This window comes from Vidua macroura, chromosome 6 (genome assembly GCF_024509145.1).
Source record: "Vidua macroura isolate BioBank_ID:100142 chromosome 6, ASM2450914v1, whole genome shotgun sequence".
NCBI classification, from domain to species: domain Eukaryota; kingdom Metazoa; phylum Chordata; class Aves; order Passeriformes; family Viduidae; genus Vidua; species Vidua macroura.
Window position 1 is genome coordinate 55846595 of NC_071576.1, and position 27345 is coordinate 55873939.

General features: G+C 51.7%; 4 protein-coding genes, 1 long non-coding RNA gene and 1 pseudogene across 11 annotated transcripts in view; all 6 read left to right on the forward strand.

Moving 5' to 3' along the window:
- Positions 1-20953, forward strand: part of LOC128808594 (proto-oncogene Mas-like) — a 40540-nt gene extending 19587 nt beyond the window's left edge. For 3 of the 6 annotated variants that reach the window (XM_053979898.1, XM_053979897.1, XM_053979896.1), the window contains exons 2-5: positions 1811-1926; positions 4418-4583; positions 5479-5578; positions 18852-20953. In XM_053979898.1, coding sequence (XP_053835873.1) covers positions 4483-4583; positions 5479-5578; positions 18852-19940 — 1290 coding nt within the window. In that variant the 5' untranslated portion in view covers positions 1811-1926; positions 4418-4482 and the 3' untranslated portion in view covers positions 19941-20953. Of the gene's footprint in view, positions 1-1810; positions 2787-4417; positions 4584-5478; positions 5579-12149; positions 12254-16737; positions 16809-18851 lie in introns of those variants that run through there. The other 3 variants (XM_053979899.1, XM_053979901.1, XM_053979902.1) reach the window with 3 other exon arrangements.
- LOC128808596 (proto-oncogene Mas-like) overlaps positions 1-27345 on the forward strand; it is a 32558-nt gene that overhangs the window by 238 nt on the left and 4975 nt on the right. The window contains exon 1 of one of the 2 annotated variants that reach the window (XM_053979905.1): positions 23350-23454. The exons of the other annotated variant lie outside the window; for it this stretch is intronic. The gene's annotated coding sequence lies outside the window, so the exon portion shown is untranslated. Of the gene's footprint in view, positions 1-23349; positions 23455-27345 lie in introns of those variants that run through there. 2 annotated transcript variants of the gene reach the window in all.
- LOC128808607 (uncharacterized) lies at positions 7241-7857 on the forward strand. Its single transcript, XR_008437503.1, has 2 exons — positions 7241-7366; positions 7468-7857. It is a non-coding gene; the product is annotated as an uncharacterized LOC128808607 (long non-coding RNA).
- On the forward strand, positions 13983-15838 carry LOC128808606 (mas-related G-protein coupled receptor member H-like). Its single transcript, XM_053979918.1, is given in 5 exon segments — positions 13983-14308; positions 14310-14361; positions 14904-15149; positions 15152-15382; positions 15385-15838. Coding segments are annotated over 5 exon segments (939 nt in total). The 5' UTR covers positions 13983-14062; the 3' UTR covers positions 15549-15838.
- LOC128808602 (mas-related G-protein coupled receptor member H-like) lies at positions 23812-25098 on the forward strand (annotated as a pseudogene).
- Positions 26111-27324, forward strand: LOC128808600 (mas-related G-protein coupled receptor member H-like). The gene is given in 2 exon segments (XM_053979912.1): positions 26111-26668; positions 26670-27324. Coding segments are annotated over 2 exon segments (918 nt in total). The 5' UTR covers positions 26111-26378; the 3' UTR covers positions 27298-27324.

A 27345-nucleotide genomic window follows, 5' to 3' on the forward strand; every position in this document is an offset into this window, starting at 1 on the left:
AGGAGCAGGGTGACACCTGTGATTGTCACCATGGGCTCCACGGGGCATCACCCTGCTCCCTGTGGCTTCACTGAGATCACCAGCCCCACCACATCCACACCTTTTCTCCAGCCCCACCACATCCCGTGCTTTTTCTCCATCCCCACCACATCCTCCCACCAGCACCATCATGTCCCACACCTCCCACACCAAACTCCCATCCCACTCCCCATGCAGCCCACCCACCTCCCGTCCTTCCCATTCCTCCCAGCCCCATGTCTGAGGCTCCAGTCCCTCTCCACAGGCTGCTCACCCCAGGCTGCCCTGTAAGGCTTTGGGGCAGTGTTTCCCCTGCAGACGCCCCTTCCGAGCTCCATCCCTCCTGTCCAGCCCCCCAACCTCCTTTGGAGAGAAACAAGAGGCAGTAGAGGGATGGCTCCACTGGTGTGCATTGGCGTGGAGAAGCATGGAATTGCCAGGAGGAGTGGAAACACTGCTGGGCATCCCGTGTGGGGCAGGAGAGGAGCAGGGATGTCTGGAGGGGAAGGCAGCGTGGGGGGAATTTCTAGAGGATGTCAGAGGGGGGCTGGATGCCTTAGGATTTTCGCCTTTATGTTTTTCAAATCCTGTACTGCATTAGTGCATAACTTTAAACTCCATGGAAAGTATTTGTTAACTGTCTTCACATTTTGGTCAGACAAAACAATTCCTCTAGGCCTGAAATTCAAGCACACTCTACTGCCTCAGGCCCCAAAAAGTGTAGACAAAAGTGAATTGGGTGTGGAGCAAACTGGGGGTAAATGACTTCGTTACCTGAAGCTGTAATTGGGGGATTCACCCCAGATTTGTAAATGGACCAAACTTATATCTGTCTGAAAACCTCGTGACCATTGTCCATTTTGGGTGTAGCCCCTCTCAGAGGCTTTAACTGCCCAAGGGGTACCTTTTGAAGGCCTTTGATAAATACCCACTTTCATTCTCTTCACCTTGTCTAGCCTCTGTTCTGGGAAGCCACCCCAAGGCATCAGGCAGGCAGGGGCTGGAGGGGCCAGGAGGGGTCTGGGTGCCACCAATCCCAAATCTCCCACTGGACGGCAGCAGAGCCAACAGGTCACACTTGCATCCAGGGAGTGGCCTCTGACTGGGAAACCAGCGGGATGGGATGGGATGGGATGGGATGGGATGGGATGGGATGGGATGGGATGAGATGGGATGGGATGGGATGGGAGGGGGAGTGAGGCAGAGATGGGGATAAGGAGTGATACCAAAATGAGACAGAATAAAGTTCCTAACACCAACTAATGCTGTTATCAAGGAAAGTATTAGACAGCAGGACACACAAAAGATTCTCTCTTTATTTCCATGTGTGTTGTGCGACTTTACAACATTATTTTTATCCACTGTAACCATTCATAGACATTAAAAATTTTTGTTATCTAGTACACAAGCACCATTTTCCTGGAACTCATTTCCATGCATCCACTTCCTACTGGGAGTCCTTTGATGTTCTTGGAGGATCCTTCAGAAGGGGTCTCCGGTGCTCATATTTGCTGAGTGCTGTGATATTAAAGGTGACCTTGCCTTGAAATTTTCCTTTGGCTCCAGGCACAATTATCAGCCTGGGTCCACATTTTTACAGACTTTTATATTTTCCCTACTTAAGGGGCCACTTATCTTTGAGCAATTTCAGGAGATGTGATAATGTTTATTCTCTCTTATTTATCAAGCCCCTGCAAACCAGCCCAACCCTCTTAACTCCCTCTCCCACCATTTCCACTGCCCTCCTCCCCTGCACATCTCACCCATCCCAATTTAATCCTTCCCTCTGCAGGGAGCTGCTGAGGAGCTGCGTGGTGCATCCCTGGATTCTCCAAGCACTGACTCCCCATCCACTCTGACCACAGCCAGGGCCACATCCCACCGCCTGCCCAGCGTCCATCCATGGAGGTGAGCACCGTGTCCCCATCTCCCACCTCACCGACCGACGGACCTGGTCAGTGTGAGACCAATGTCTCCAACGTGGCCACAGACCTTGTGACTCTGCTCTTCGGCCTCTGTGGGCTGGTTGGGAACGGGGCTTTCCTCTGGCTCCTCCAAATTAATTCCATCACTGACTTTGTGGCATTCAACCAGGCCAGCATCGACTTCCTCTTCCTCATCTTCATGGTTCCCTCCACCCTGCTCTTCCTGCTGGCAGAGGTTTCCTGCTCTGCTAAAATGCCCCCAATGTATCTGAGCTTGCTGTCCCAGCTGTCACTGTTCACCTACACCATGGGGCTCTACCAGCTGATGTTCATCAGCATCGAGAGGTGCAGGTCCATCCTCTGCCTGTTTTTCTGCACTGGGCAACGTTCTGAGCACCTGCGGTGGGTTGTGATGAGTGGCCTGTTCTGGGCTTTGTTCTTTGTTGTCACCGCTGTCAATCCCACGGTGACTTCCCTGTGCCAGTCACACGAGCAGGAGCAATGCCAGGTGGCTCTCATCTCCAGGTACGCCCTCAACCTTTGCCTAGTTGCTGTACCCCTGCTCATTTCCAGCACAATCCTCTTCATTCATTTCAAGCCTGGCTCCCAGCAGCAGCAATACAAGAGGCTCAACATCGTGATTGTCCTCATTGCAATCTTCAGTCTGCCCCTCAGTCTCTGCTCTTTCCTGCAGCAGCTCGGTTACACGGTTGTGCCCTCCCAGGCAGTTTTCCTGCTCACCTGCATCACCAGCAGCATCAAACCCTTCATCTGCTTCTTGGTGGGGAGCTGGAAGAGAGACTGCTCCATGGGGAGCTGCTGGAGACACTGCTCCATGGGGAGGTTCAGGAGGCACTCCTCCATGCAGTCCCTAGGGAAGGCACTCCACAAGGTGTTTGAGCAGCCAAATGAAAACACTGCCCGCGGAAATGATCCCAACATGGACTCAGTGCTCTGACCCTTCCACTGCACTGCTGAGAGACTCTGGGACAGTGGCTGATGGATTCCTTGAGCCACCTGAATAATAAACATCTAAAGTGTCACCCTCCCTGTGCTGGTGCATCCCCCACCCCCTTTCCAGGCCGCACTGGGCTCTGATTCGTGCTTGGAGGCCTCAGCCTTGAGGAGCAGCCCCAGGGCTCAGCTCCTCTGGCACTGATCAGAAACACCCTCTGCTCCCAGGAACTGCTGCTGGCCAACGACCCCCTGGGCTTTTATCAACAGCCTTGGGAATTATTTCACTTCCCTGAATGCCACACCATCCCTGCTCCCACGCTTTCACAGAAGGATGCCTGCCCAAAGTGTGGCCAGGGTGAAACATTGCTGTGGATGAAGCACATCCCTTGGGGCCCTGTAAGCAGCGGTCCAAAAGGAGACCCTTGGAGCTCTCCTGGGCCCAGCAGCGCTGACCAGAAGCTCCGTGGCAGTGGGGCCTCTCCGAGCTGGGATCTCTCCCGTCTGCTGCCCTCGGGTGATGCCCCAGCGCCGACGGCTCCTGGGCCGATCCCCCGGCGCTCGAGGCCCAAGCCTTGGCACAGTGAGGAGATGCAAACGGATCCGCAGTGAGCATTTCACTGCCTCCCAGGGGAATTTCTCACAGGCACCTTGCACTGACTCTTTCTCTCTGTGTGCACACACCTGTGCATCTGCTCTGGCAAATGTGGGGGAGATGCTGCTCTCTCAGGTGTTCCAGTACCTGAGACATCTAAGTGGGTCAGGCCTGGAAGCCAGGTTAAGGCATGAGATACCATTGCAGCTAAATGCAGTTCATGTTATTTCCTTGCTAAATTGTTTACTTCAAGGTACAAAAGCAGGAATGGCTGGGAGAAGGAGAGACACTGCTCATGGTCCCAGGTGGAGCAGGGCAGGAGCGGGGCTGTTGTAGCGGAAAAGGCGGCCCTGGGTTGGGACTGGAGGTTGTCAGAGGGTCCAGAAGAGTCAGAGGGTTCTGGTAGGGTCTGGAGGAGGTTGGGAATGGAAGGTTTTGGATGCTGCTCATCCCAAATATCCGGACTGGAGGGCAGCAGAGCCCAATGGGCAGCACTGCAAGGCAGGGAGCGGCCACGGGATGGGATGGCATGGGATGGGATGGGATGGGATTTGGGAGTGATACTGAAAGCAGCCAGAATAAACTTTCCAACACAATGGGAACAATTAGGAATCAGGAATTCTTTACCTCCACAGGACACACAGAAGGATCTCTCCTTAATTCTGCTTGGGGAGAGACTTTTCAACAGGGTTTTTTTGCATCATAACCACAAAGAGTCACTAAAGTGTCTTTCTTATTAAATGCATAAATATCACTTTCCTAGGACTCATTTCCATGAATTTGCCTCCTTCTCCAAGTCCTTTCCTTGTCTTGGAGGATCATTCACAGGGGGCTCTGGTGGTCACATTCACTGTGTGCTGAGATATTAAAGGTGACCTTGCCTTGAACTTTTGCTTTGGCCACGTGCTTTTGCTTCTTGTTACAGAACTTGCTCCAAAACCACTGCAAGCCATCTGTTTCTGCACTGGCTTCAGCCACGTTTATCATCCTATGCTCTCCTGCTGTGCCCTGGGGAGCTGGACTTTCCTCCTGTCTCCTTGGTCCAAGAACTCCATGGCCAGGAGGAGCAGAGGCACTTCCAGAGGTCCCAGGTGGAGAGGGCGAAGATCAGGGATGTTCAGGGCTGACTGGGCCCCAGGGATGGTCAGGGATGTTGCAGGTGCTTTCAGAGGGGTCAGGAGAGGGTCGGAGCAGGTTGGAGGGGCTCTGGATGTCAGCAATCCCAAATCTCCCCACTGGAGGAGAGCAGAGCCTGACAGGCCACGCTCCAAGTCAGGGAGCGGCTCCATCTGGGAAACCTGAGGGATGTGATAGGATGGGGTGAGGATGGAGGGCAGGGATAGGGAAGGGAATGGGGATTGGAATGGGGATGGGGAGCAGGGATGAGGATGGGATGGGGATAGGAGGAGGAAGCACCTCAGCTGTACTTCCTCAGCCCAGAGCACATTTTGGCAATGATCTCAGAGCCCTTCCGAGAAGAGGAATTGTTTCTGAGAAGCACCCAGCAGCCTCACCTACACTGGCAGCACTGCCAGCATTCCAGTGCCACCAGCACCAGCAGCCTCCCTCTGCTGCTGGAGGGACAGTGATCACTCAGAGAATAGAAACGAGGAATGGTAGAAACTTGTCAGGAGAGGGAAGGCAGTTGGAGAATGGTCCATTCTGCAGGGAAGGAGGGTTTCTCATCAGGAGGGAAAGAGGAGCCAATCACAGAAATCTTCATTTAGAGCACCTGACGAAAGCCACTTCCTCTGAAGAAGAAAAAAAAAACAAAAAACCAACAAAACCCACCAAGATAAATAACTCTGAGGAACTGAATTTCTGAAGCAGGAAAAGTTACAAGTTTTTCACTCACCCACTCCCCCATTTGTCCATCGAGCCTTTGGGAACAATATCAGGACAGGGCACAGAGAGGAGACAGAGGGATGGGAGCGAGGAGCTCCTGGTGATCTGGGCACTTTCTCCTTCATGTCACTGACCTGGCAGGAGCCGCTTTAGGACATGGATCCCAAAGGAGCAAGAGGTACCAGGAAGCACCGCTGATCTGCACAGCCCCCTTTGCCTGCTGCTGCCCCACAGGGAACAGGTCAGTGGAATGTTTTCCTTCCTCCCTACCCCACCTTCCTCTCCTCCAGCCGCTGCTCTGTTCCTGCCACCCTCTCCCAGTGACCGCAGTGCCCTCCCCATGTCATCCATCCACTGTGCTGCACTTTCCTTCTGCATCCCCTGCTGAACAACCCAACCCTCCGACCTCCCTCTCCCACTCCAAAATTTCCACTTCCCTCCTCCCCTGCACATCGCACCCCTCCCCACTGAATCCTTCCCGATGCAGGGACCTGCTGAGGATCCGCATGGTCCATCCCTGGATTCTCCAAGCACTGACTCCCCATCCCCTCTGACCACAGCCAGGGCCACATCCCACCGCCTGCCCATCATCCATCCATGGAGGTGAGCACCGTGTCCCCTCCTCCCCCATCACCCTCTGAACGAGATGATTTGTGGGAGACAGATGTCACCAGTGTGGCCATACACAGTGTGACACTGCTCATCTGCCTCTGTGGGCTGGCTGGGAACGGGGCTGTCCTCTGCCTCCTCAACCTGAAAATCTACAACTATGGCATCCTTAACCTGTCTGTCATTGACCTCCTCTTCCTCCTCTTTGCATTCATCTTCGCCCTCCTCTTCCTGATGGAGTACATGTCCTGCTCTCCTATCATGCCCTTGATATATGTGAACTTCCTTTTCCAGCTCCCAATGATCTCCTTCAGCTGGGGGCTGTTCAGGCTGATGATGAGCAGTACTGTGCTGGATATGTGCGACTTCTGCAAGCTCTGCTGCCACTGCAGCCTACCTCGGTGCCTGTTTTGGGTGGTGGATAGCATCCAATACTGCGCCTTCTTTGCTCTCTTTGCTGTCATTCCCCCAGTGACATTCCTGTGCCCATCACACCAGCAGGGGCACTGCCTGGCAGCTCTCATCTCCATGCACACCGTCATCCTGCTCCTCTTTGCTGCACCCATGCTCGTTTCCAGCATAATCCTCCTCAATAATGCCAAGTGTGGCTCCCAGCAGCAGCAACCCAAGAGGTGCAACATCGTTATTGTCTTCACTGTGCTCCTCACTCTCCTCCTCAGCCTCTGGAATTTCCTGCAGCAGCTCGGCTACACGTTTGTACCCTCCCAGGTGGTTTTCCTGCTCGCCTGCATCAACAGCAGCATCAAACCCTTCATCTGTTTCTTGGCAGGGAGGTGCTGGAGGCCCTGCTCCATGGGGTCCCTCTGGCTGTCCCTCCAGAGGGTCTTTCAATACCAGAAAAAAAAAACTGCACGTAGAAATGATGCCCCAGGGCCACAGTGGTCTGAGCCTGTTGATCCTTTCCACTGCTCTGCTGAACAACCCCTGGAGAGTGGCTGAAGGTTTCCTTGAGCCTTGAGACACCTGATTAATCAATATCCACGGGATCACCCTCCCCATGGTGGTGTATTCATGCAGGTAAAGGGAGCAAGAGCATTGTCTTAGGTGATTTTTGGAGCCATGTGGATCCAAGCAGTGCAGCTGGGCTCAGTGCTGTTCCCCAGCTCTATTCACCATGGAATGACCCTCATGGCCTTGGCCCCTGGGAATGAACTCCATCTCCTTTGGCTCAGCAGATGAGTTTCAAGGTCTCTTCAGCAACCTCTTGCCTGCAAGGAAGGGGACACCTTAAAGCTCTAAAGGGGACACACCCAGCACAGGATGGCAGTGATTTCCCAAATCCCTGCAGGGCTGCGTCCATCTCGATGGCAGGAGAGGGGTTGGGATCACATGGAGCATCCTTCCCCTTCTGTCCAGCAGAGCCAGCCCTGCATTCCCAGTGGATGGGAAGGGACACCAGGTAGGGCTGCAGAGCTGGGGAGGGACAGCAACATTCCTTTATCCTTTCAGTGGGAATTTCTCACATTCTTTAATTCCGGAATTAAATCCTTCTGACTAAAGTGCAGGGTCAATAGTGAACTCCACTGAACTCCTTTGGTGCCTGTGACCAAAAAGAGCTTGAAACATGGAAATTCCCATCACCAGATGCCTGGACCATTTAATGGCACAGAAATCAGGGGGTTATGCTGCTCTTCTGCAGAATGGGGCCATCCTCTGCTTCCGCAGCATCAATGTCCAAGGAAGGCCTTGACCACCTCCATCCTGAACCTGGCCACCCTCAGGAGGAGCCGAACAGCGACCCTGCACAGCAGCTTCAGCCACAGTCCAGCCTGTACTGCTCTTTGGCATTCTGTAACTAGCCCTAAGTTAAGTCTGCATTTATGGGTTTTTTTAATCCATTGTGGTAAAACTGATCACAGAAGTTGCTGAATAAACAACATCCAGGCGTAACTGCAGAGCCTGTCTCTGGTGAACAGTCGCCAAAATGGCTCAATTCCTTATTTTATCCCATTCTGTGAGGAGGGCAGTACCTGTCTCATACAAGAGCCCTTCCTAAGGCATGTGCCTGCAATGGTTGGGATGATGTTGGCAGTGCCAGGATCTCCTCATTTCTCCTGGGAGAGACCTGGCATGAGCCACATCTCTTGCTTGGGGGGAAGTTGTCCCTCCTTTTCCCACTGCCTTAAATTCAGGGGAAAACAACGTGCCACTGCTTCTGGAATGGGAAGTGAGTTTGAAAGCTATGGGTGCTGAGTCAGGCTTTGGAGACACACATGAGGTTAAACAACTAAGGAGTATTGATTAATAGAGCTGTTAATAATTAACAGAAGAGAGAGACTTTGACATCTGAGAGGGTTTTTCTCTCCCTGTCTCCTCTTTTCCTGTCCATTGCAAAGCAGAAACCCTCCATGGTGCAACCTCTTGTTCAGGGAAGAACAACTCAGACAGGGGTCTCACCCAAAGCAAGCACAGGAGGATCATGATCCTCCAATGTACTTTTTCTACTTCCCAGCACATTCCTTGCCTCCAGTGTCACCCAGGCCTCTCCCTATCTGAGCTTCCTTTCAAAAGAGCAAAGATTTCAAAGCAAAAGGTTTCTGGGGTGTCCATGCCCATGGCAGAAGGAGAGATGGAATGAGATGATCTCTAAGGTTCCTTCCTACCCAAACCATTCCATGAGGATTCCTCACATCATTCATCGTCCACCCCAGGCAGGAGTTCCCCAGCTGCACACAGCACCAGCCTGACAGAGCTCTAGGAGCATTTGCACAATGCTGTCAGGCACAGGCTGGGATTGTTGGGATGTCCTGTGCAGGGCCAGGAGCTCAACTCCACGATCTTTGTGAGTCCCTTCCAACTCTGGATACTTTAACTGTTTTATGTTGACTCTCCTTCATGATGATTCCACTTGATGATGATTCCACTGTGTTGTCCCCATTCCCTGGCTCTGGCAAATCCTCAAAAGCCCTCTGGAAGGCAACACTAACAGGGGGGGAATTCCTTTGCACAGCTCCCAGCCAGGAAGTAAATCAGAGGGTGGGCACTGCTGTTGGCCAAGGAGCCGGAGCACAGCCCCGTTCCCACCATTCCACACAGGCACAGCAGCAGCAGCGTGACGGGCACTTTGCTCCAGTGCCTGTTGTCACACTTGGTCCTGTTGTCGTGGTTCTCCTCATTCCAGCTCCCGTTGGATGCCTTCCCACCGGGCTGGTTCCAGCAGGCAGGGCTGGCTCCCTCCGTGGCAGGGGACAAAGTGCTCATTGTGACACCTCTGCTGCTTCTCCTTGCCCTCACACAGCTGGAGAGGGGACAAACAGAGACACCGCAGCAACGCTGTTGTCCCCCAAATGTGGCTTTTCCCATCTTTTCCCACCCACAGCTTCCATGTGGAGCAGCACAGGGAGAGGTGTGGGAAAAGACAGAAGGCAAGTAGGATGTGGGAGCCTGGTCTGCTGTACCTGGCAAAAAAGCCAGGGAGACACCTCCTTCCTGCCTGTGGACAGGACACAGCTGGAGGAGGAAAACAATTGGAGAAGGAGAGGATTGCCCATGGAGATATCAGAGAGCAAATGGCTTTGGGATGGATCTGACCTGCACTCTCAGGTGTCAGTTGATATCACTGAGCTGCTGGATTCCTTCAGCAGGACACTCATTTAAAATTCCCTCCCTTTTCCCACAGTATTTATTGCTTTCAATACCCTACAGATCTCAATTCTCCCCCCAGAATTAATAACCAGGTTCCACCCAATGAGGGGGCACTGACTAAGGTGAAAGAGAAGAGTCTGACCTTGTTTCCTCTCGCAGCCTGGAGAACTTCACCGCAGTGCACTCACATCACCTCACACACAGCAGCTGCTGTCCCTGGGGCGGGATCTTCAGGAGCTTCCCTGGAATGGTCACTTGGGAGAAGGGAGCTGTTGGGGAAGATGAAATAGGAAAGCCCTATAAATATGATGGCCTGGCAAAAGAGTCAGAAAATACAGATATTGAGATGAGAACAAGATTTGAAATACCAAACCTTAATTACTGAGCATCTCGAAAACAATAATACAGCCAAGCTGAAAGCAATCCCCCCTTCTGATAGATCCAAAGGCCAAATGGAATGTTCTGTATCACCCCCCAATGTATGGTTCATCCCACACCTGTAACCCTCCCCGGAAGTATCAGGTATCTGTAACCCCATTGGCCCAAGTCCTGTCCCAGCACACCTTGAAGCCCCCTGATAAGGTGTGGCCGAGGGACTGGACGCTCTCTTGGACCTTCCTCTTGGGACGCTCACCTGGGACCCTCTCTCTCTCTCTCCCCACTCTCCCTGGGCCTGCAACTCCAAGCAGGGCCCTTCACCCCTTATAATAAACCACATGTTCTAAAGACCTGGCTTCAGAGATCCTTCATCACCACCCATCCAAACCGTCCAGGAGCCCAGCAGTCCCTGCAGGGAGCGAAGCCCGCGGGGTGAGCCCGAGCAGCGTCCGGCGCAGGCTCTGTCCCAGCTCCTGCCACAGCCCCCTGTTCTCCGTGCTGGCTCGTGTTCTCCAGGGCTCTCACAAACAGGGAACTAGTCCAGAGCCTGGGACGGGATCAGGGCTCTGCTTCTCATCTGCCCTTGACTCTGTCCAGGAAATGAACAGCAGAGAGCCTCAGCAAGGAGACCTAAGGGAAAAGAAGTTTGTCTCCATGTCAGCTTCTTCTTCCGTTTTTAATGGAACCCAAATCCCAAAATCTTGTCTTTTGAACAGCCTGAACTTGCCCAGTCTCATTCCTGGGCTGGATCCTTAGGACCCTGCATTACAAATGTCATGTGAAACTTTAATTTCTGGTTCAAATCTAGTTTTGCCACTTGTATACCACAATTTCAGTGGCACTGGACCTTCACCACGCAGTTTCCAAGAGGATGCATGCAATAATCAATTCTGTGCCGGAGATGGAGCACAGGCACACAGCTGAGGGATGATTTAGGATTTCAGCAATGTCATTTCTGCTGAGAAGAGGCAAATCAATGCTGCTCTCTTGGCTTTAATCCTTAGAAAGTTGCAGGTTTCCCCTGAGTCATCTTCCACATTCCCTTGGCAGTCAGACAGCAGCCTACAGGGAATTCCAAGGAATTCCTAGAAAGCTCAGATGAGATGATTCCTACCCAGGCTGACATGTGCCACAGGGATTTGGGATGCTCCTCTGGGAAACTGCTGGCCCTGGGACCAGAACTGTCACCTCTCTTCCCTGCTGACACCGTGTTTCTGTCCCCAGCTATGGAATCTCACATCCCCTCACCAGGCCAGTCCTTTCAAGGGCAAACATTTCATGATCCAGGAGCTAATGGGGCTCCAGGAGAGTTGGAGAGGGAATTTGGACAAGGGCATGGAGCGGCAGGACAAGGGGGAATGGCTTCCCACTGACAGAGGCTGGGTTCAGATTGGATATTGGGAAGAAATCCTTCCCTGTGAGGGTGGGGAGGCCCTGGCACAGGTTGCCCAGAGGGGTGGGGTCAGATAAAAACAAACACTAATGCTGCCATGTCTGAGGAGGAGGAGGATGAGCCCTAATGAAGGGCTGGAAAGAGGATCACAGCAGCCCAAAATCTGGTCCCTAAGAGCTTTCATTGCATCATCAAGGGGATTGGCAGTAATTAGGGTGGGCTCCAAGTGCTGATAACCTGGCTGCAAGCAACTGAGTGCTGTCCTTCCCTTGGGCTGTGTCAGCCTGCACTGGAATGGCAGAAATGGGAATTCTCAGCTCAGATGGCTTTCTTGGAGCCAGGGAAGTTTTTGGCAAGGATCCCAGACCTCTTCCCAGAATGGGAGTTGTTTCTGAGAAGCAATCAGATGCTTGCACAGTGCTGTGAGCACTTGCAGCACTGTCAGCATTGCAGTGCCACCAGCAGCTCTCTGCTGCTGGAGGGACAACAACCCCTCAGGGTAGGGAAATGAGGAATGGTAGAAACCTGCTGAGAGAGGGAAAGCGTTTGGAGAATGTCCCATTGGAAAGATTGTTTCTAATCAGGAGGAAATCAGGAGCCATTCAAAGAAATCTGCAAGTCGAGCCACTTCCTCTGTGACAGGAAAAAAAAGTCAAGACAAATAAATGAGAGGAAGTCAAATTCTGACGTAGCCAAAGATTAAATTTCCGATTCACCCGCCAAGCCTTGCGAAACAATGGCAGGACAGGGAACAGAGAGAGACAGCAGGACGGGAATGGGGAGCTCCTGTTGAGCTGGGCACTTTCTCCTTCATGTCACTGACCTGGGAAGAGCCACTTTAGGACATGGATCCCAAAGGAGCAAGAGGTACCAGGAAGCGCCGCTGATCTGCACAGCCCCCTTTGCCTGTTGCTGCCCCACAGGGAACAGGTCAGTGGAATGTTTTCCTTCCTCCCTAACCCACCTTCCTCTCCTCCAGCAGCTGCTCTCTTCCTGCCACCCTCTCCCGGTGACCGCAGTGCCCTCCCCACGTCCTCTCTCTTCTCCTGTGCATCCCGTCTGTGTCCTAATTCTGAAATGGGCCAGAACAAACTTTCTAACACAATGCAAAGCATGAGGAAGCAGGAATTCTTTACCTGCACAGGACACAGAACGATCTCTTTTTGTATTGTGTGTAGGATGACACTTCACAACAGGGTATAAATGCATTATATCCACATGTCGGCATTGAAAAGTTTTTCTTATCTAATACATAAACAACATTTTCCTAGAATTCATTTCCATGCATCCACCTCCTCCTGGAAGTCCTTTTATGGTCCTGGAGGTTTATGAAGAGGGGTGTCTCTGGTGGTCATATTCACTGATTGCTGCCATATTAAAGGTGACTTTGCCTTGAACTTTTCCTCTGGCCATGCACTGTTGCTTCTTGTTCCAGAACTTGCCCCAAAACCACTGCAGGTCTCCTCATCTGTTTCTGCCCTGGTTCCTGTCATGTTTGTCATCCTGTGTGCTAGCCTTTACATCCTGTGAGAAACAACCAGCCACTGTTTAAAATTTTTAAAGATTTATTAAACCTTAACAAAAAATACAGGAAAAGGTCTAAATAAGGAGAAACAGGTTGGGAGCTTCCCTCGTGGCTGCCTTCCACATGGCTGGCTCGTCTTCAGGATGGAGGCTTCACCTTTGATACCCAGGGGGTTGCATCAGCTAAAGCTGGCCCCTCCCAAAGTCTGTCAGTCAGCTCCTCTTTGCTGTTTATTGGTGGAGCCTGCTTTCCTGCAACTTGATTTGAGGTCAGTATTGTAAATGTAAATTCCCGACTTCCGCTGGGAAGGAATGATGATGTCTGACTCCAGTTCAGAAGGCTGAATGATTTCTTTTTTATAACTATACTATAATACATTAATAGGCTATTTAAAGGGGATACTAAAACTACAAACCTACTTGTTCTAACTACCATATCTAACTCACAACTCGTGACCCTCTTGTGAGAGTCTAGACACAGGTGGATCTGATTGGCTATCAGGCTCAAACAATCCTTACTAGAATCCAGTCAAGCAATCGCCCCAGGTAAACAATTCTCTAAACACATTCCACATGCATTAAACAAGGAGCAGAAATAGAAATTGTTTTCTCTTTCTTTCTTCTGTGCTCTTTTATGAAAAATCCTGAAAGAAAAAAGAATGTCCCTGTGACAGGTCAGCTGTTGTCATGCTACTCCCCCCCTCCACCCCAGCACCAAGCTTTTGTTCAGGCCTTCTTTCTACCTGTCCTAGGTGACTCAGCCTCTCTGATGGCGGCAGTACAGAGGGGAGAAAAGGGGACTATGGAGACAACAGGGGACAGCTAAACAACAGACTACAATAACACAATTATACATCAATAAAGCTTCTCTTAATATTCACACAGTATTCATCCCTTAACTGTGAGAGCAAATCATCTCATTATCCATCTATAACACATCCTTTTACATTTTGGCCACTTTACTTTTGAACAGCTTCAGAAGAACTGAAAATGTTTATTCTCTATGTTATTTATCAGCCTCCTGCTAACCAGCCCAACCCTCCCACCCCACCATTCCCACCACCCTCCTCCCCTGCACATCTCACTCCTCCCCACTGAATCCTTCCCACTGCGGGGAGCTGCTCACGGTCCATCCCTGGATTCTCAAGCACTGACTCCTGAATTACCCTGGCAACAACCAGGGGCCACATCCCACCGCCTGCCCAGCGTCCATCCATGGGGATGAGAACCATGTCCCCCCCTGCCATCTCACCCACTGAAGGGGACAATCTCTGTGAGGTAGATGTCACCAATGTGGCCATACACAGTGTGACACTGCTCATCTGCCTCTGTGGGCTGGCTGGGAATGGGGCTGTCCTCTGTGTCCTCAGATTCTGTATCCAGAGGGACACCATCAAACCCATCACTGCCTGCATCCTTGACCTGGTCATCATCAACTTCCTCTTCCTCATCTTCATGGTTCCCCTCCACTCAGCTCTTCCTGCTGCAGCATTTGTCCCGCTCTGCCATTGAACTGAATGGGCACGGAGACTTGCTCCTTTGTAATGCCTTTATTATGAAATCAGCTCTGGGTGGGGGCCCGAGGGGCCGCGCGCACCGCCGCTGCTCCCTTTGGCGACGTGGAGGAGGAGGATGTCAGCTTTGCTGCATAGCAGAGCTGGGGCTTCCGTCCTCACGGGCGTGCCTAGGAAGGCACTTTTGGGCTTGTTGTCTAAGGTCCTCACTCTGGTCCAGTTCTGGTTAGGTTGTGGTGAGAGCTTAGAATTATGCTGCTGGAATAGTAGGACAGTCCTCAGGCTGGACAAGTCACTTGGTCCCTTGACCTGGAGGTTGGCTCGTTTTTCTAGGGTGTTATTCTGTTGGATGGGACTGATTTACATATACGCTTGTGACGTTATCCTGGCGCCATTTCGGGAAGCACCGACGGAAAAAAATGGTGCAGTAAGGTAGCTAACAATATGAGTAACAAACGTGGTAATTAACAGGTAACAATTAATAAGCATGGTAACTAACATTTAACAATTTACTTATAAACTTGTTTATAACACCATCATGTCTCCAGCATACATAAGCTTCCTTTTCCTCCTCTTCCTGCTGTTCTACAGCCTAGGGCTGTACTGGCTGATGGCCATCAGCATCGAGAGGTGCAGGTCCATCCTCTGCCCACGTGGGCTCTTCTGCCATGTTCCCCAGCACCTCTCATGGGTGCTGGTGAGTCCCGTGCTCTGCGCCCTTTCCATCACTGTCATCGCTGCCATTTCTGCAGTGACTTCCCTGTGCAAGTCACAGGAACACAAGCTCTGCTGGGGGCTCTCATCTCCCTCTACGTCCTCAACTGCCTCGTCTTTGCTCCATCCGTGGTCATTTCCTGCACAATCCTCTTCATTCATTTCAAGGGTAGCTTCCAGCAGCAGCAATTCAAGAGGCTCAACATCATTGTCTTCCTCACTGTGCTCCTCACTCTTCCCCTCAGTCTCTGGAATTTCCTGCAGCAGCTCGGCTACACCACTGTGTCCCCTCAGGCTGTTCTGCTGCTCGCTGCATGCACAGCACCATCAACCCCTTCATCTACTTCTCAGTTACAAAGTGCTGGAGGTGCTGCTCCATGGAGTCCCTCAGGGAGTGTCTCCAGAAGGTCTCTGAGGCGCCAGAAGGAAGCACTGCCCCCAGTAATGATGCCAGCAGGGATACGGGGGGCTGAGCCTGTTGAATCCTTCAACTGCCCCGATGCAGGACCATGGGGCAATGGCTGAGGGTTTCCTTGAGCCACCAGATTACTAAATTTCCATGATATCACTCTCCTGCTCCGTATTCCTGCAGGAGAAGGCAGCAGGGGCATTGCCAAGGGCTATGTGTGAGAAATGCTCTGCGGGAAGCACATTGGAGCAGGGCTTTGCTCCTCCCTCGCGGGTCCTAGAGCACTGTTTCCCAAACGGATCCTTCCCAACATGGCTGTGATCCCAAAATTCCCCCTGGCACTTGGTTCCTGCATTCCACTGTGGTCTGATGTCAATAAACAACACCATTAACCCTGAGCTGCTTTTGCTCCCTCTGCCAGCGCTTCCTGGCTTCCTCTGGCTCCTGCTGCCAGCCAGGAATGTGACTGGAGGGAGGGGACAGAGAGGTAGTTAGCCAGGAATTTTGTGATTGTTTCGAAATTTCATAATGAACTATGTTTAATTAGTCGGAGCATATTTGACTGTGTTTTTTTAACTGGTTTTGATTTAGATATGTCTTGGCTGAGTGCCAGTAGAAAACTCTATCGACCCATAGCCCTTAGAGAACTTATTCAATAGTCGGGAGAACAAAATTCAATAAAGTATTTTTTAACGGTTAACAAATAACTAGAAATTAATTGGACATCATAGAATGAGAATGATATCTTGAGAGAATTAGGAATTCAGAGGCCTATAGACACCGGAAGAATTGACTAATAAATTGCAAGAGATAAATTGCAGTGGCAGTAAAAGGGCCATTTCCTAGGCTTGTACACCTCAGAAAACTTAATCAATGGTAATTGTCTAACCAAGACATCAAATTTAATAAATCATTTTTTAGCTGAAAAAAAAAAAAAAACGGGTTATGTACTAAACTAAAAAAGACAACATATTTTGGAAGTAATTAAAAGAAACAAAACACTCATACCGTGAAATAATAAATTGGGAGCCTTTTAGGAGTATCTGTAAAAAATCTTGGATATTATGGTGCATAAAAATTCCTGAAATGTGTTGTTTCTTTGAACCTGTCTATGGTACATAAATTTCCAAAATGTTCACAATTTTGACTCAAAATTGTCATTAGTCTAAAATGCTATTGCCGTTAGACTTAAACTTCTTGGTTTCAGAGGGGACACACCCATAGCTTGTGCTCCCTGGAGCAACCATGATCGCCAGTGCCCAGAGCTGGGCTGGCACCGGCACAGCTCGCCAGGACACCATGGCCATGGGGCTCAGCATTCCCTGTGAGTGCTCCGTGAGTGTCACAGCAAAGATCTCCCCAGAGATCTTGAATTTTTAATTTTGTGAGCCAGGCGCAAAGGTCTCTCTGCCTTCAGAAATTCTTCTTCTCCACTGCGTTCAGCTGCTCCCTCAGCAGGCTCAGATGGTGCAGCAGCAAGGAGAGGAGGAGGCCATGGTCCTCAGCACAGCCACCCCCTTCCAGGGGCAGGGTGAGACCCGTGATTGTCACCATGGGCTCCACGGGGCATCACCCTGCTCCCTGTGGCTTCACTGAGATCACCAGCCCCACCACATCCACACCTTTTCTCCAGCCCCACCACATCCACAACTTTTCTCCAGCCCCACCACATCCCGTGCTTTTTCTCCATCCCCACCACATCCCACACCTTCCCACCACATCCTCCCACCATCATGTCCCACACCTCCCACACCAAGACCCCATCCCACTCCCCATGCAGCCCACCCACCTCCCATCCTTCCCATCCCTCTCAGCCCCATGTCTGAGGCTCCAGTCCCTCCCCACAGGCTGCTCACCCCAGGCTGCCCTGTAAGGCTTTGGGGCAGTGTTTCCCCTGCAGACGCCCCTTCCGAGCTCTGTCCCTCCTGTCCAGCCCCCCAACCTCCTTTGGAGAGAAACAAGAGGCAGTAGAGGGATGGCTCCACTGGTGTGCATTGGCGTGGAGAAGCATGGAATTGCCAGGAGGAGTGGAAACACTGCTGGGGATCCCGTGTGGGGCAGGAGAGGAGCAGGGATGTCTGGAGGGGAAGGCAGCGTGGGGGGAATTTCTAGAGGATGTCAGAGGGGGGCTGGATGCCTTAGGATTTTCGCCTTTATGTTTTTCAAATCCTGTACTGCATTAGTGCATAACTCTAAACTCCATGGAAAGTGTTTGTTAACTGTCTTCACATTTTGGTCAGACAAAACAATCCCTCTAGGCCTGAAATTCAAGCACACTCTACTGCCTCAGGCCCCAAAAAGTGTAGACAAAAGTGAATTGGGGGAGGGCAAACTGGGGGTAAATGACTTCGTTACCTGAAGCTGTAATTGGGGGATTCACCCCAGATTTGTAAATGGACCAAACTTATATCTGTCTGAAAACCTCGTGACCATTGTCCATTTTGGGTGTAGCCCCTCTCAGAGGCTTTGACTGCCCAAGGGGTACCTTTTGAAGGCCTTTGATAAATACCCACTTTCATTCTCTTCACCTTGTCTAGCCTCTGTTCTGGGAAGCCATCCCAAGGCATCAGGCAGGCAGGGGCTGGAGGGGCCAGGAGGGGTCTGGGTGCCACCAATCCCAAATCTCCCACTGGACGGCAGCAGAGCCAACAGGTCACACTTGCATCCAGGGAGTGGCCTCTGACTGGGAAATCAGCGGGATGGGATGGGATGGGATGGGATGGGATGGGATGGGATGGGATGGGAGGGGGAGTGGGGCAGAGATGGGGATAAGGAGTGATACCAAAATGAGACAGAATAAAGTTCCTAACACCAACTAATGCTGTTACCAAGGAAAGTATTAGACAGCAGGACACACAGACGGATCTCTACTTTACAACATGCGTTATCCACTATAACCATATATAGGCGTTAAAAAGTTTTTCTTGTCGAGTACATAAACACCATTTTCCTAGAACTCATTTCCATGCATCCACTTATCACTGAGCATCATTTCATCGTCCTGGAGGTTCATTAAGGGGGGCTTCTGGTGGATGTATACACTGAGTGCTGTGATATTAAAAGTGACCGTGCCTTGAACTTTTTCTTTGGCCATGTGCTCTTGCTTCTTGCCCCAAAAATACTGTGGGTCTCCTTATCACTTTCCCCAGTGGTTCCAGCCACGGGTATCAGCCTGGGTCCAAACCTTTATATCTTTTTATGTTTCTGCCCAGTTAGTCTTTAAGCAACTTCAGGGGAGTTGAAAATGTTTATTCTCTCTTATTTATCAATCCCCTGCAAAATAGCCCAACCCTCCCTCTCCCACAATTTCCACCACCCTCCTCCCCTGCACTTCTCACTTCTCTTCACTGAATCCTTCCTGCTGCAGGGAGCTGCTGAGGAGCTGCGTGGTGCATCCCTGGATTCTCCAAGCACTGACTCCCCATCCACTCTGACCACAGCCAGGGGCCACATCCCACCGCCTGCCCAGCGTCCATCCATGGAGGTGAGCACCGTGTCCCCATCTCCCACCTCACCGACCGACGGACCTGGTCAGTGTGAGATCAATGTCTCCGGCGTGGCCATGCATCTTGTGACGCTGCTCTTCGGTGTCTGTGGGCTGGTTGGGAATGGGGCTTTCCTCCGGCTCCTCTACGTTAATCCTACCACCGATTTCGTCTTCAACCAGGCCATCACTGACATCCTCTTCCTCATCGTCATGGTCCCCTCCACCATGATCTTCCTGAGGGAGGAAGTGTCCTGCACTACTGTAATGCCCCTGATGTATTTGAGCTTTCTTTTCTATCTGTCACTGTTCTCCTACACCATGGGGCTGTACCGGCTGACATTCATCAGCTTTCAGAGGTGCAGGTCCATCCTCTGCCCGTTTTTCTGTGGTTGCCAACTTCCTGACCGCCTGCTGTTGGTGATGATGACCGTCCTCTTCTGGGTCCTCCTCTTTGTTGTCACCACTGTCAATCCCACGGTGACTTCCCAGTGCCAGTCACACGAGCAGGAGCAATGCCGGGTGGCTCTCACCTCCATGTACGCCCTCAACCTCTTCCTATTTGCTGCACCCCTCATCATTTCCAGCACAATCCTCTTCATTCATTTTAAGCCTGGCTCCCAGCAGCAGAAACACAAGAGGCTTGACATTGTGATTGTCCTCGTTGCAATCTTCAGTCTGCCCCTCAGTCTCTGCTCTTTCCTGCAGCAGCTCAGTTACACGGTTGTGCCCTCCCAGGCAGTTTTCCTGCTCACCTGCATCACCAGCAGCATCAAACCCTTCATCTACTTCTTGGTGGGGAGCTGGAAGAGAGACTGCTCCATGGGGAGCTGCTGGAGACACTGCTCCATGGGGAGCTGGAGGAAGAACTGCTCTGTGGAGTCACTAAGGAAGGCGATCCGCAGGGTGTTTGGGGAGCCGAAAGAAAATACTGCCAGCAGTAATGATCCTGCCATGGACACAGAGGCCTGAGCCTGTTGATGCCTTCCACTGCACTCCTGAAGGACCCCAGGACAGTGGCTGAGAGATTCCTTGAGTGACCTGATCAAGAAATCCCCACAGGGTCACCCTCCCTGTGCTGGTGCATCCCCCACCCCCTTTCCAGGCCGCACTGGGCTCTGATTCGTGCTTGGGAAGCCTCAGCCTTGAGGAGCAGCCCCTGGGCTCAGCTCCTCTGGCACTGATCAGAAACACCCTCTGCTCCCAGGAACTGCTGCTGGCCAACGACCCCCTGGGCTTTTATCAACAGCCTTGGGAATTATTTCACTTCCCTGAATGCCACACCATCCCTGCTCTTACGCTTTCACAGAAAGTTGCCTGCCTGAAGCGTGGCCAGGGTGAAACATTGCTGTGGCTGAAGCCCATCCCTTGGGGCCCTGTAAGCAGCGGTCCAAAAGGAGACCCTTGGAGCTCTCCTGGGCCCAGCAGCGCTGACCAGAAGCTCCCTGGCAGTGGGGCCTCTCCGAGCTGGGATCTCTCCCGTCTGCTGCCCTCGGGTGATGCCCCAACGCCGACGGCTCCTGGGCCGATCCCCCAGCGCTCGAGGCCCAAGCCTTGGCACAGTGAGGAGATGCAAACGGATCCGCAGTGAGCATTTCACTGCCTCCCAGGGGAATTTCTCACAGGCACCTTGCACTGACTCTTTCTCTCTGTGTGCACACACCTGTGCATCTGCTCTGGCAAATGTGGGGGAGATGCTGCTCTCTCAGGTGTTCCAGTACCTGAGACATCTGAGTGAGTCAGGCCTGGAAGCAAGGTTAAGGCATAAATAAGGTTAAATGCTGCTAAGTGATATTCCTCTGCTGAATTGCTAATTTTAATGTATAACTGAAGTACTGTTAAGTTTGAGTGCTGTAAAGCTTTTAGGCCATTTTCCTTTTTATCGTTATCCTTTTGTCACGCACAGCTGAACACACCCACAAACTCACACACAGAGACAGCATTTTGGTGTGATGTTGCTTATTATTAAACCTGGGTTTTGCTGATTTCCGTGCTGGTGGTTTTATGCCTTCAGAAATTCTTCCTCTCCCCTGGCTATGGCCTCTCACTCAGCATGCTCAGATGGTACAGCTGCAAGGGGAGGGGGAGTCCGTGGCCCCCAGCACAGCCACCCCCTTCCAGGACCTCGGTGACATCTGTTTGTCACCAGTGTCACAACAGGGCATCAACCCCCTCCCTGTAGCTTTGCTGAGGTCTTTGAGCTAGGGGTGTTCAGCCTGGAGAAGGGAAGGCTTCAGGGAGACCTTAGAGCCCCTTCCAGAACCTAAAGAGGTTCCAAGAACTGGAGAGGCACTTTGGACAGAGGCCTGAAGTGACAGGACAAGGGGGAATGGCTCCCCACTGCCAGAGAACAGGGTGACGTGGAATATTGGGAAGAAATTCTTCCCTGTCAGGGTGGAGAGGCCCTGGCACAGGTTCCCAGAGATGCTCTGGCCTCCCCATCCCTGGAAGTGTCCCAGGCCAGGCTGGATGGGGTTTGAAGCAACCTGGCCTAGTGGAAGGTGTCCCTGCTTGCAAAGGGGTGAGATCAGGAAAAAAACAACCACAAATATTCCCAAGACTGGGGAGGAGAAACAGGAGCTCTGGTGAAGAGCTGGATGGGGCACCACAGCACCCCAAATTCTGGTCTCCAATAGCTCCTATTGCATCATGAAGAGTACTGGCAGTAAGAAATGTGGGCTGTGGTGCTGATAACCTGGCTGCGAGCCTGTCGTGGTTTGGCACTGGCCAAAACGCCAGGCACCCACGAAAGCCGTTTGCTCGCCTGCTCTTGCTCTCAGCTGGGCAGAGGAGAGGGAGACAAAGATTAACAACGTGCTCATGAACTGAGATGAGAACTGGGAGAAAAAACACTCCAAGAATAGGGAAAAAAAAGTTTCAAATATAATGGTATTAAGTCAATTTTTTATTAACAGAGTCAGAGGATGATAATGAGAAGTGAAATAAAACTTTAAAACACCTTTCTTTCCCCCAGCCCCTCCCCCCTTCCCACTGACCGTGCAGGGAGACAGGGCGTGGGGCTTTTGGTCAGTTCATCACTCAAGGTCTTCTGTTTGCTCCAGGAGAGGAGGTTTTTTTGTGCTCTGTCATGGGGTCTCTCCCACAGGAGACTGTTCTCCAGGAACTTCTCCAGTGTGGCTCTAATCTCATGAGCAGCAGTCCTGGCAAAACTGTTGCAACGTGAATCCCTCCCTCGGGCAAACAGTGTTCTCAAAACTAGAGAAAAAAAACTTCTCAAAACTTACGGCTTGGGTCACTCTTCCACGGGGTGCAGTCCTCTAAAGACAGGCTGCTCTAATTTGGAAGCAAGGCACCTCTCTCTCTCTCCCTCTCCACTCGGGTCTTGCCCTCCACAAGACTTGCCGTGGGCCACGCCAAGATGTCAGTGGCCACGGCGTATCACCGCACACCACACCGGGATGGCCTCATCAGTGGTGCCTGCCATCCCTGGCAAAAACTCTGTGTGTGCTGCTTTGATTTTCTTCTTACATATGCCATCCATCACAGAGGCGTTACCAACCTCTCAAACTGGGCCAGCACCATGTCCCTCTTCAGAGCCGTCAGCAATTGGCTCTGTTGGACATGGTGGAAGCTTCCAGAAGCTTCTCACAGGAGTCCCTTTCTGTGGCTCTCCCCCACTACCAAAAAACTAGGCTGTGGCAAATCAACACCAAGCAACTGTTTCTTGTCCTTCCCTTGGGCAGTGAGAGCCTGCATTTGAATGAAAAAATGGGAATTCTTGGCTCAGCTGTGCTTCCTTGGGCCCAGGGAATGTTTTGGCAATGATCCCAGACCTCCTACCAGCAAGGGAGTTGTTTTTGAGAAGCACCCAGATGCTCCACCAGCACTGGCAGCGCTGGCACCATTCTGGTGCCACCAGCATCACCAGCATCCCTCTGCTGCTGGAGGGACCATGACCCCTCATGAAAGAGAAATGAGAAATAGTAGAAACCTGTCAGGAGAGGGAAGGCAGAGAATGGGATGTTGTCCAGGGAAGGAGTGTTTCTAATCAGGAGGAAATGACGACCCATTCTATTCTTTGAGTGGAATTTTGACAAAACTCACTTCCTTTGTAGCAAAGAAACCTCAAATAAACCAAGAAAAAAAAAAAACCACACAAACAACCAAACAAAGAAAAAAAAAACACAAAAACCCCCCAAAAATTAAAAAAAAACAAAACAAAATAAAAACAAAAAAAAAAAAACCCACCAAACTAATGGAAGTGAAACTCTAATGTAGCCAAAGATGCAATTTCCTACTCCCCTGTGACACCATCAAGTCTTTGGCAAACAACAGTGGGATAGGGCACAAAGAGAGCCAGCAGGATGGGCATGGGGAGCTCCTAGTGATCTGGGCACTTTCTCCTTCATGTCACTGACCTGGCAGGAGCCACTTTAGGACATGGATCCCAAAGGAGCAAGAGGTACCAGGAAGCACCGCTGATCTGCACAGACCCCTTTGCCTGCTGCTGCCCCACAGGGAACAGGTCAGTGGAATGTTTTCCTTCCTCCCTACCCCACCTTCCTCTCCTCCAGCAGCTGCTCTCTTCCTGCCACCCTCTCCCAGTGACCGCAGTGCCCTCCCCAGGTCCCCCCTCCTCTGCCCTGAGCTTTCTTTCCACATCCCCTGCCAAACAGCCCAAACCTCCCACCTCCCTCTCCCACCCCACCATTTCCACCACACTCCTCCCCTCCACATCTCATCCCTTCCCACTGAATCCTTCCCACTGCAGGGAGCTGCTGAAGAAGCTGTGTGGTCCATCCCTGGATTCTCCAAGCACTGGCTCCCCATCCTCTCTGGCCACAGCCCGGGTCACATCCCACCACGTGCTCAGCGTCCATCCATGGAGGTGAGCACCGTGTCCCCACCTGCCATCTCAACCACTCAAGGAGATGGTCTGTGTGAGGTAGATGTCACCAGCATGGCCATAGACAGTGTGACACTGCTCATCTGCCTCTGTGGGCTGGCTGGGAACGGGGCTGTTCCCTGGCTCCAGTGCAGGAAATCCACTGGCTACATCTTCAACCAGGCCTTCAATGACTTTTTCTTCCTCCTCTTCATGGTCCTCTCCACTTTGCTGTCCCTGGTGGAGGATGTGTCCTGCTCCATTATCATGCCCCCTGTGTACTTGGGCTTCCTTTTCCAGGTGTCAATGGTCTCCTACTACATGGGGCTGTACTGGCTGATGTTCATCAATACCAAGAGGTACAAGTCCCTCTACTACAAATGCTGCTACCCCTGCCACCTCCCCCAGAACATGTTGTGGGTGGTAATGAGAGCCCTGCAGTGGGCCTTCTTCTATGCTGTCATCGCTGTCAATCCCACGGTGACTTCCCTGTGCCAGTCACATGAGCAGGAGCAATGCCGGGTGGCTCTCACCTCCATGTACGCCCTCAACCTCTTCCTCTTTGCTGCACCCGTGGTCATTTCCAGCACAATCCTCTCCATCAAGGCCAAGTGTGGCCCCCAGCAGGAGCAACCCAAGAGACTCGACATCATTATTTTCTACACTGCACTCTTCACTCTCCCTGTCAGCATCTGCAATTTCCTGCAGCAGCTCGGTTACACCACTGTGTCCACCCAGGTTGTTTTCCGGTTCATCTGAAGCCACAGCACCAGCAAACCTTTCATCTACTTCTTGGTCAGGAGCTGCTGGAGGCACTGCCAGAGTCTCCTCAGGAACTGCCTCCAGAGGATCTTTGAGGAGCCAAAGGACAGCACTGCCTGCAGCAATGGTGCTGCTATGGGCATGGGGGTCTGAGCCTGTTGATCCTTTCCCCTGCTCTGTTGAAGGACCCTGGGACAATGGCTGAGGGTTTCCTTGAGTCACCTGAGCAGGGAACTCTCACATTTGCTGCACTTGGAGGATTCTTGAAGGCCAGCAGGTCCTGGACCCCCAGTCCTCGGCGCTCAACCCTTCACCTGGTGAGGAGCTGCAAAGGCATCCAGAGTGAGCGTTTCACTGCCTTTGAGGGGAATTTCTCTCAGGGACCTTGCAGTGACTCTATGTCTGTATCCATTCAGGTGTCATATTTCTGGTGTGATTGACTTGATTTTGTTTTTAGGGCTTTTCCCTTGATGTGCCTGTCTGGTCAGGGCTAGAGTGAACCTGGCTAATGAATTCTGTTGTGCTGACACTCAGTATTAAATGTGGTTTTTACTGATGCCCTTGCAGGCGGTTTTTAATCGTTCTCAAACACTGATTCGTAACACTCCCGCAGTGTAATCCCGCAGGACAAGGGAGCAGGGCCATGAGGAAGGGAGGTTCTGCAGGGAGCACGTGGGAGCTGGGCTTTTCTCCTCCCTCTCGGGTCCTAGAACACCATGGCCAGGAGGGGCAGAGACACTGACGGGAGTCCCAGGGACAGGAACGGGGCTCTCAGAGCGAAAAGGCGGCCCGGGGATATTTGGGGCAATGGAGGCAGTTAGGACGAATCAGGAAAGGGCTGAGGTTGGAGGCAGTCTGGATGCTGCCGATCCCAAATGTCCCCACTGGAGAGCAGCAGAAGCCAACAGGCTGTGCTCTAAGCTGGAGAGCAGCCACGGGATGGGATGGGATGGGATGGGATGGGATGGGATGGGATGGGATGGGATGGCATGGCATGGCATGGCATGGCATGGCATGGCATGGCATGGCATGGCATGAAATGGCATGGAGAGTGGGGCAGAGATGGGGATGAGGAGTATACCAAAATCAGAGGGAATAAAGTTATGTGAAATATTAGGCATCAGGACACACAGAAGGATCTCATTTCTGTTTGTGGTGAGACATTACAGCAGGGGTTTTATCCATCATAACCACACATAGACATTAAAAAGTTTTTCTTATCTAGTACATAAACACCATTTTCCTGGAACTCATTTCCATGCATCCACTTCCTACTGGAAGTCCTTTGACGGCCCTGGATGATCATTAAGAGGTGTCTCTGGTGGTCCTATTCACTGAGTGCTGTGATCTTAAAGGAGACCTTGCCTTGAACTTTTCCTTTGGCCATGTGCTCTTGCTTCTTGTTACAGAACTTGCCCCAAAAATACTGTGGGCCTCCTTATCGCAGTCCCCAGTGCTTCCAGTCACGTTTATCATCCTGGGTCCACATCTTAACAACCTTTTATCTTTCTGCCAAGTGAGTCTTTAAGGAGCTTCAGGAGAGTCGAAAATGTTTATTCTCTTATTTATCAATCCCCTACAAAATAGCCCTACCCTCCCACCTCCCTCTAACGCTATACCATTTCCACCACCCTCCTCCCCTGCACATCTCACTTCTCTCCACTGAATCCTTCCCTGGGATTCAGCTGCTGGGAGCTGCTGAGGAGCCTCACGGTCCATCCCTGGATTCTCCAAGCACTGACTCCTCATCCACTCTGACAACAACCAGGGGCCACATCCCACTGCCTGCTCAGCGTCCATCCATGGAGGTGAGCACCGTGTCCCCACCTGCCATCTCAACCACTCAAGGAGATGATCTGTGTGAGACAGATGTCACCAGCATGGCCATACACAGTGTGACACTGCTCATCTGCCTCTGTGGGCTGGCTGGGAATGGGGATGTCCTCTGCCTCCTCAGCCTGAAAAGAGGTAATTATTGCATCTTTAACTTGGCTGTCATTGAATTCCTCTTACTTCTCCTCACTGTCTCCTCTGCCCTCCTCTTCCTGGTGGAGGACATGTCCTGCTCTCCTACTGTGCCCTTGATATATGTGTTTCCTTTTCCAGCTCTCAGTCGTCTCCTACGACTGGGAGCTGTCTTGGCTGATGTGCAGGAGCCCTGTCGTGTATATGGACAAGCTATGCAAGCTCTGCTGCCTATATGACCTTCCTCTGTGCCTGTTTTGGGTGGTGGAAAGTGTCCAATACTGGGCCTTCTTTGGTCTCTTTGCTGTCATTCCCGCAGTGACATTCCTATGCCCATCACACCAGCAGGGGCACTGCCAGACAGCTCTCGTCTCCATGTATGCCGTCATCCTGCTCCTCTTTGCTGCACCCATGGTCATTTCCAGCACAATCAATTTTATTAAGGCCAAGTGGGGCTCCCAGCAGCAGCAACCCAAGAGGCGCGACATCATTATCTTCCTCACTGTGCTGTTAACTCTCCTTCTCATTGTCTGGAATTTCCTGCAGCAGCTTGGTTACATCACTGCATCCTCCCAGGCTGTTTTCCTGCTCACCTGCATCACCAGCAGCATAAAACCCTTCCTCAACTTCTTGGCGGGAAGGTGCTGGAGGCCCTGCTCCATGGGGTCTCTCTGGCTCTCCCTCCAGAGGGTCTTTGAGGAGCCAAAAGAAAACACTGCCTACAGCAATGATCCTGCCATGGACACAGAGGCCTGAGTCTGTTGATTCATCCCGCTGCACTGCTGAGAGCTCCTCTGGCGCTGA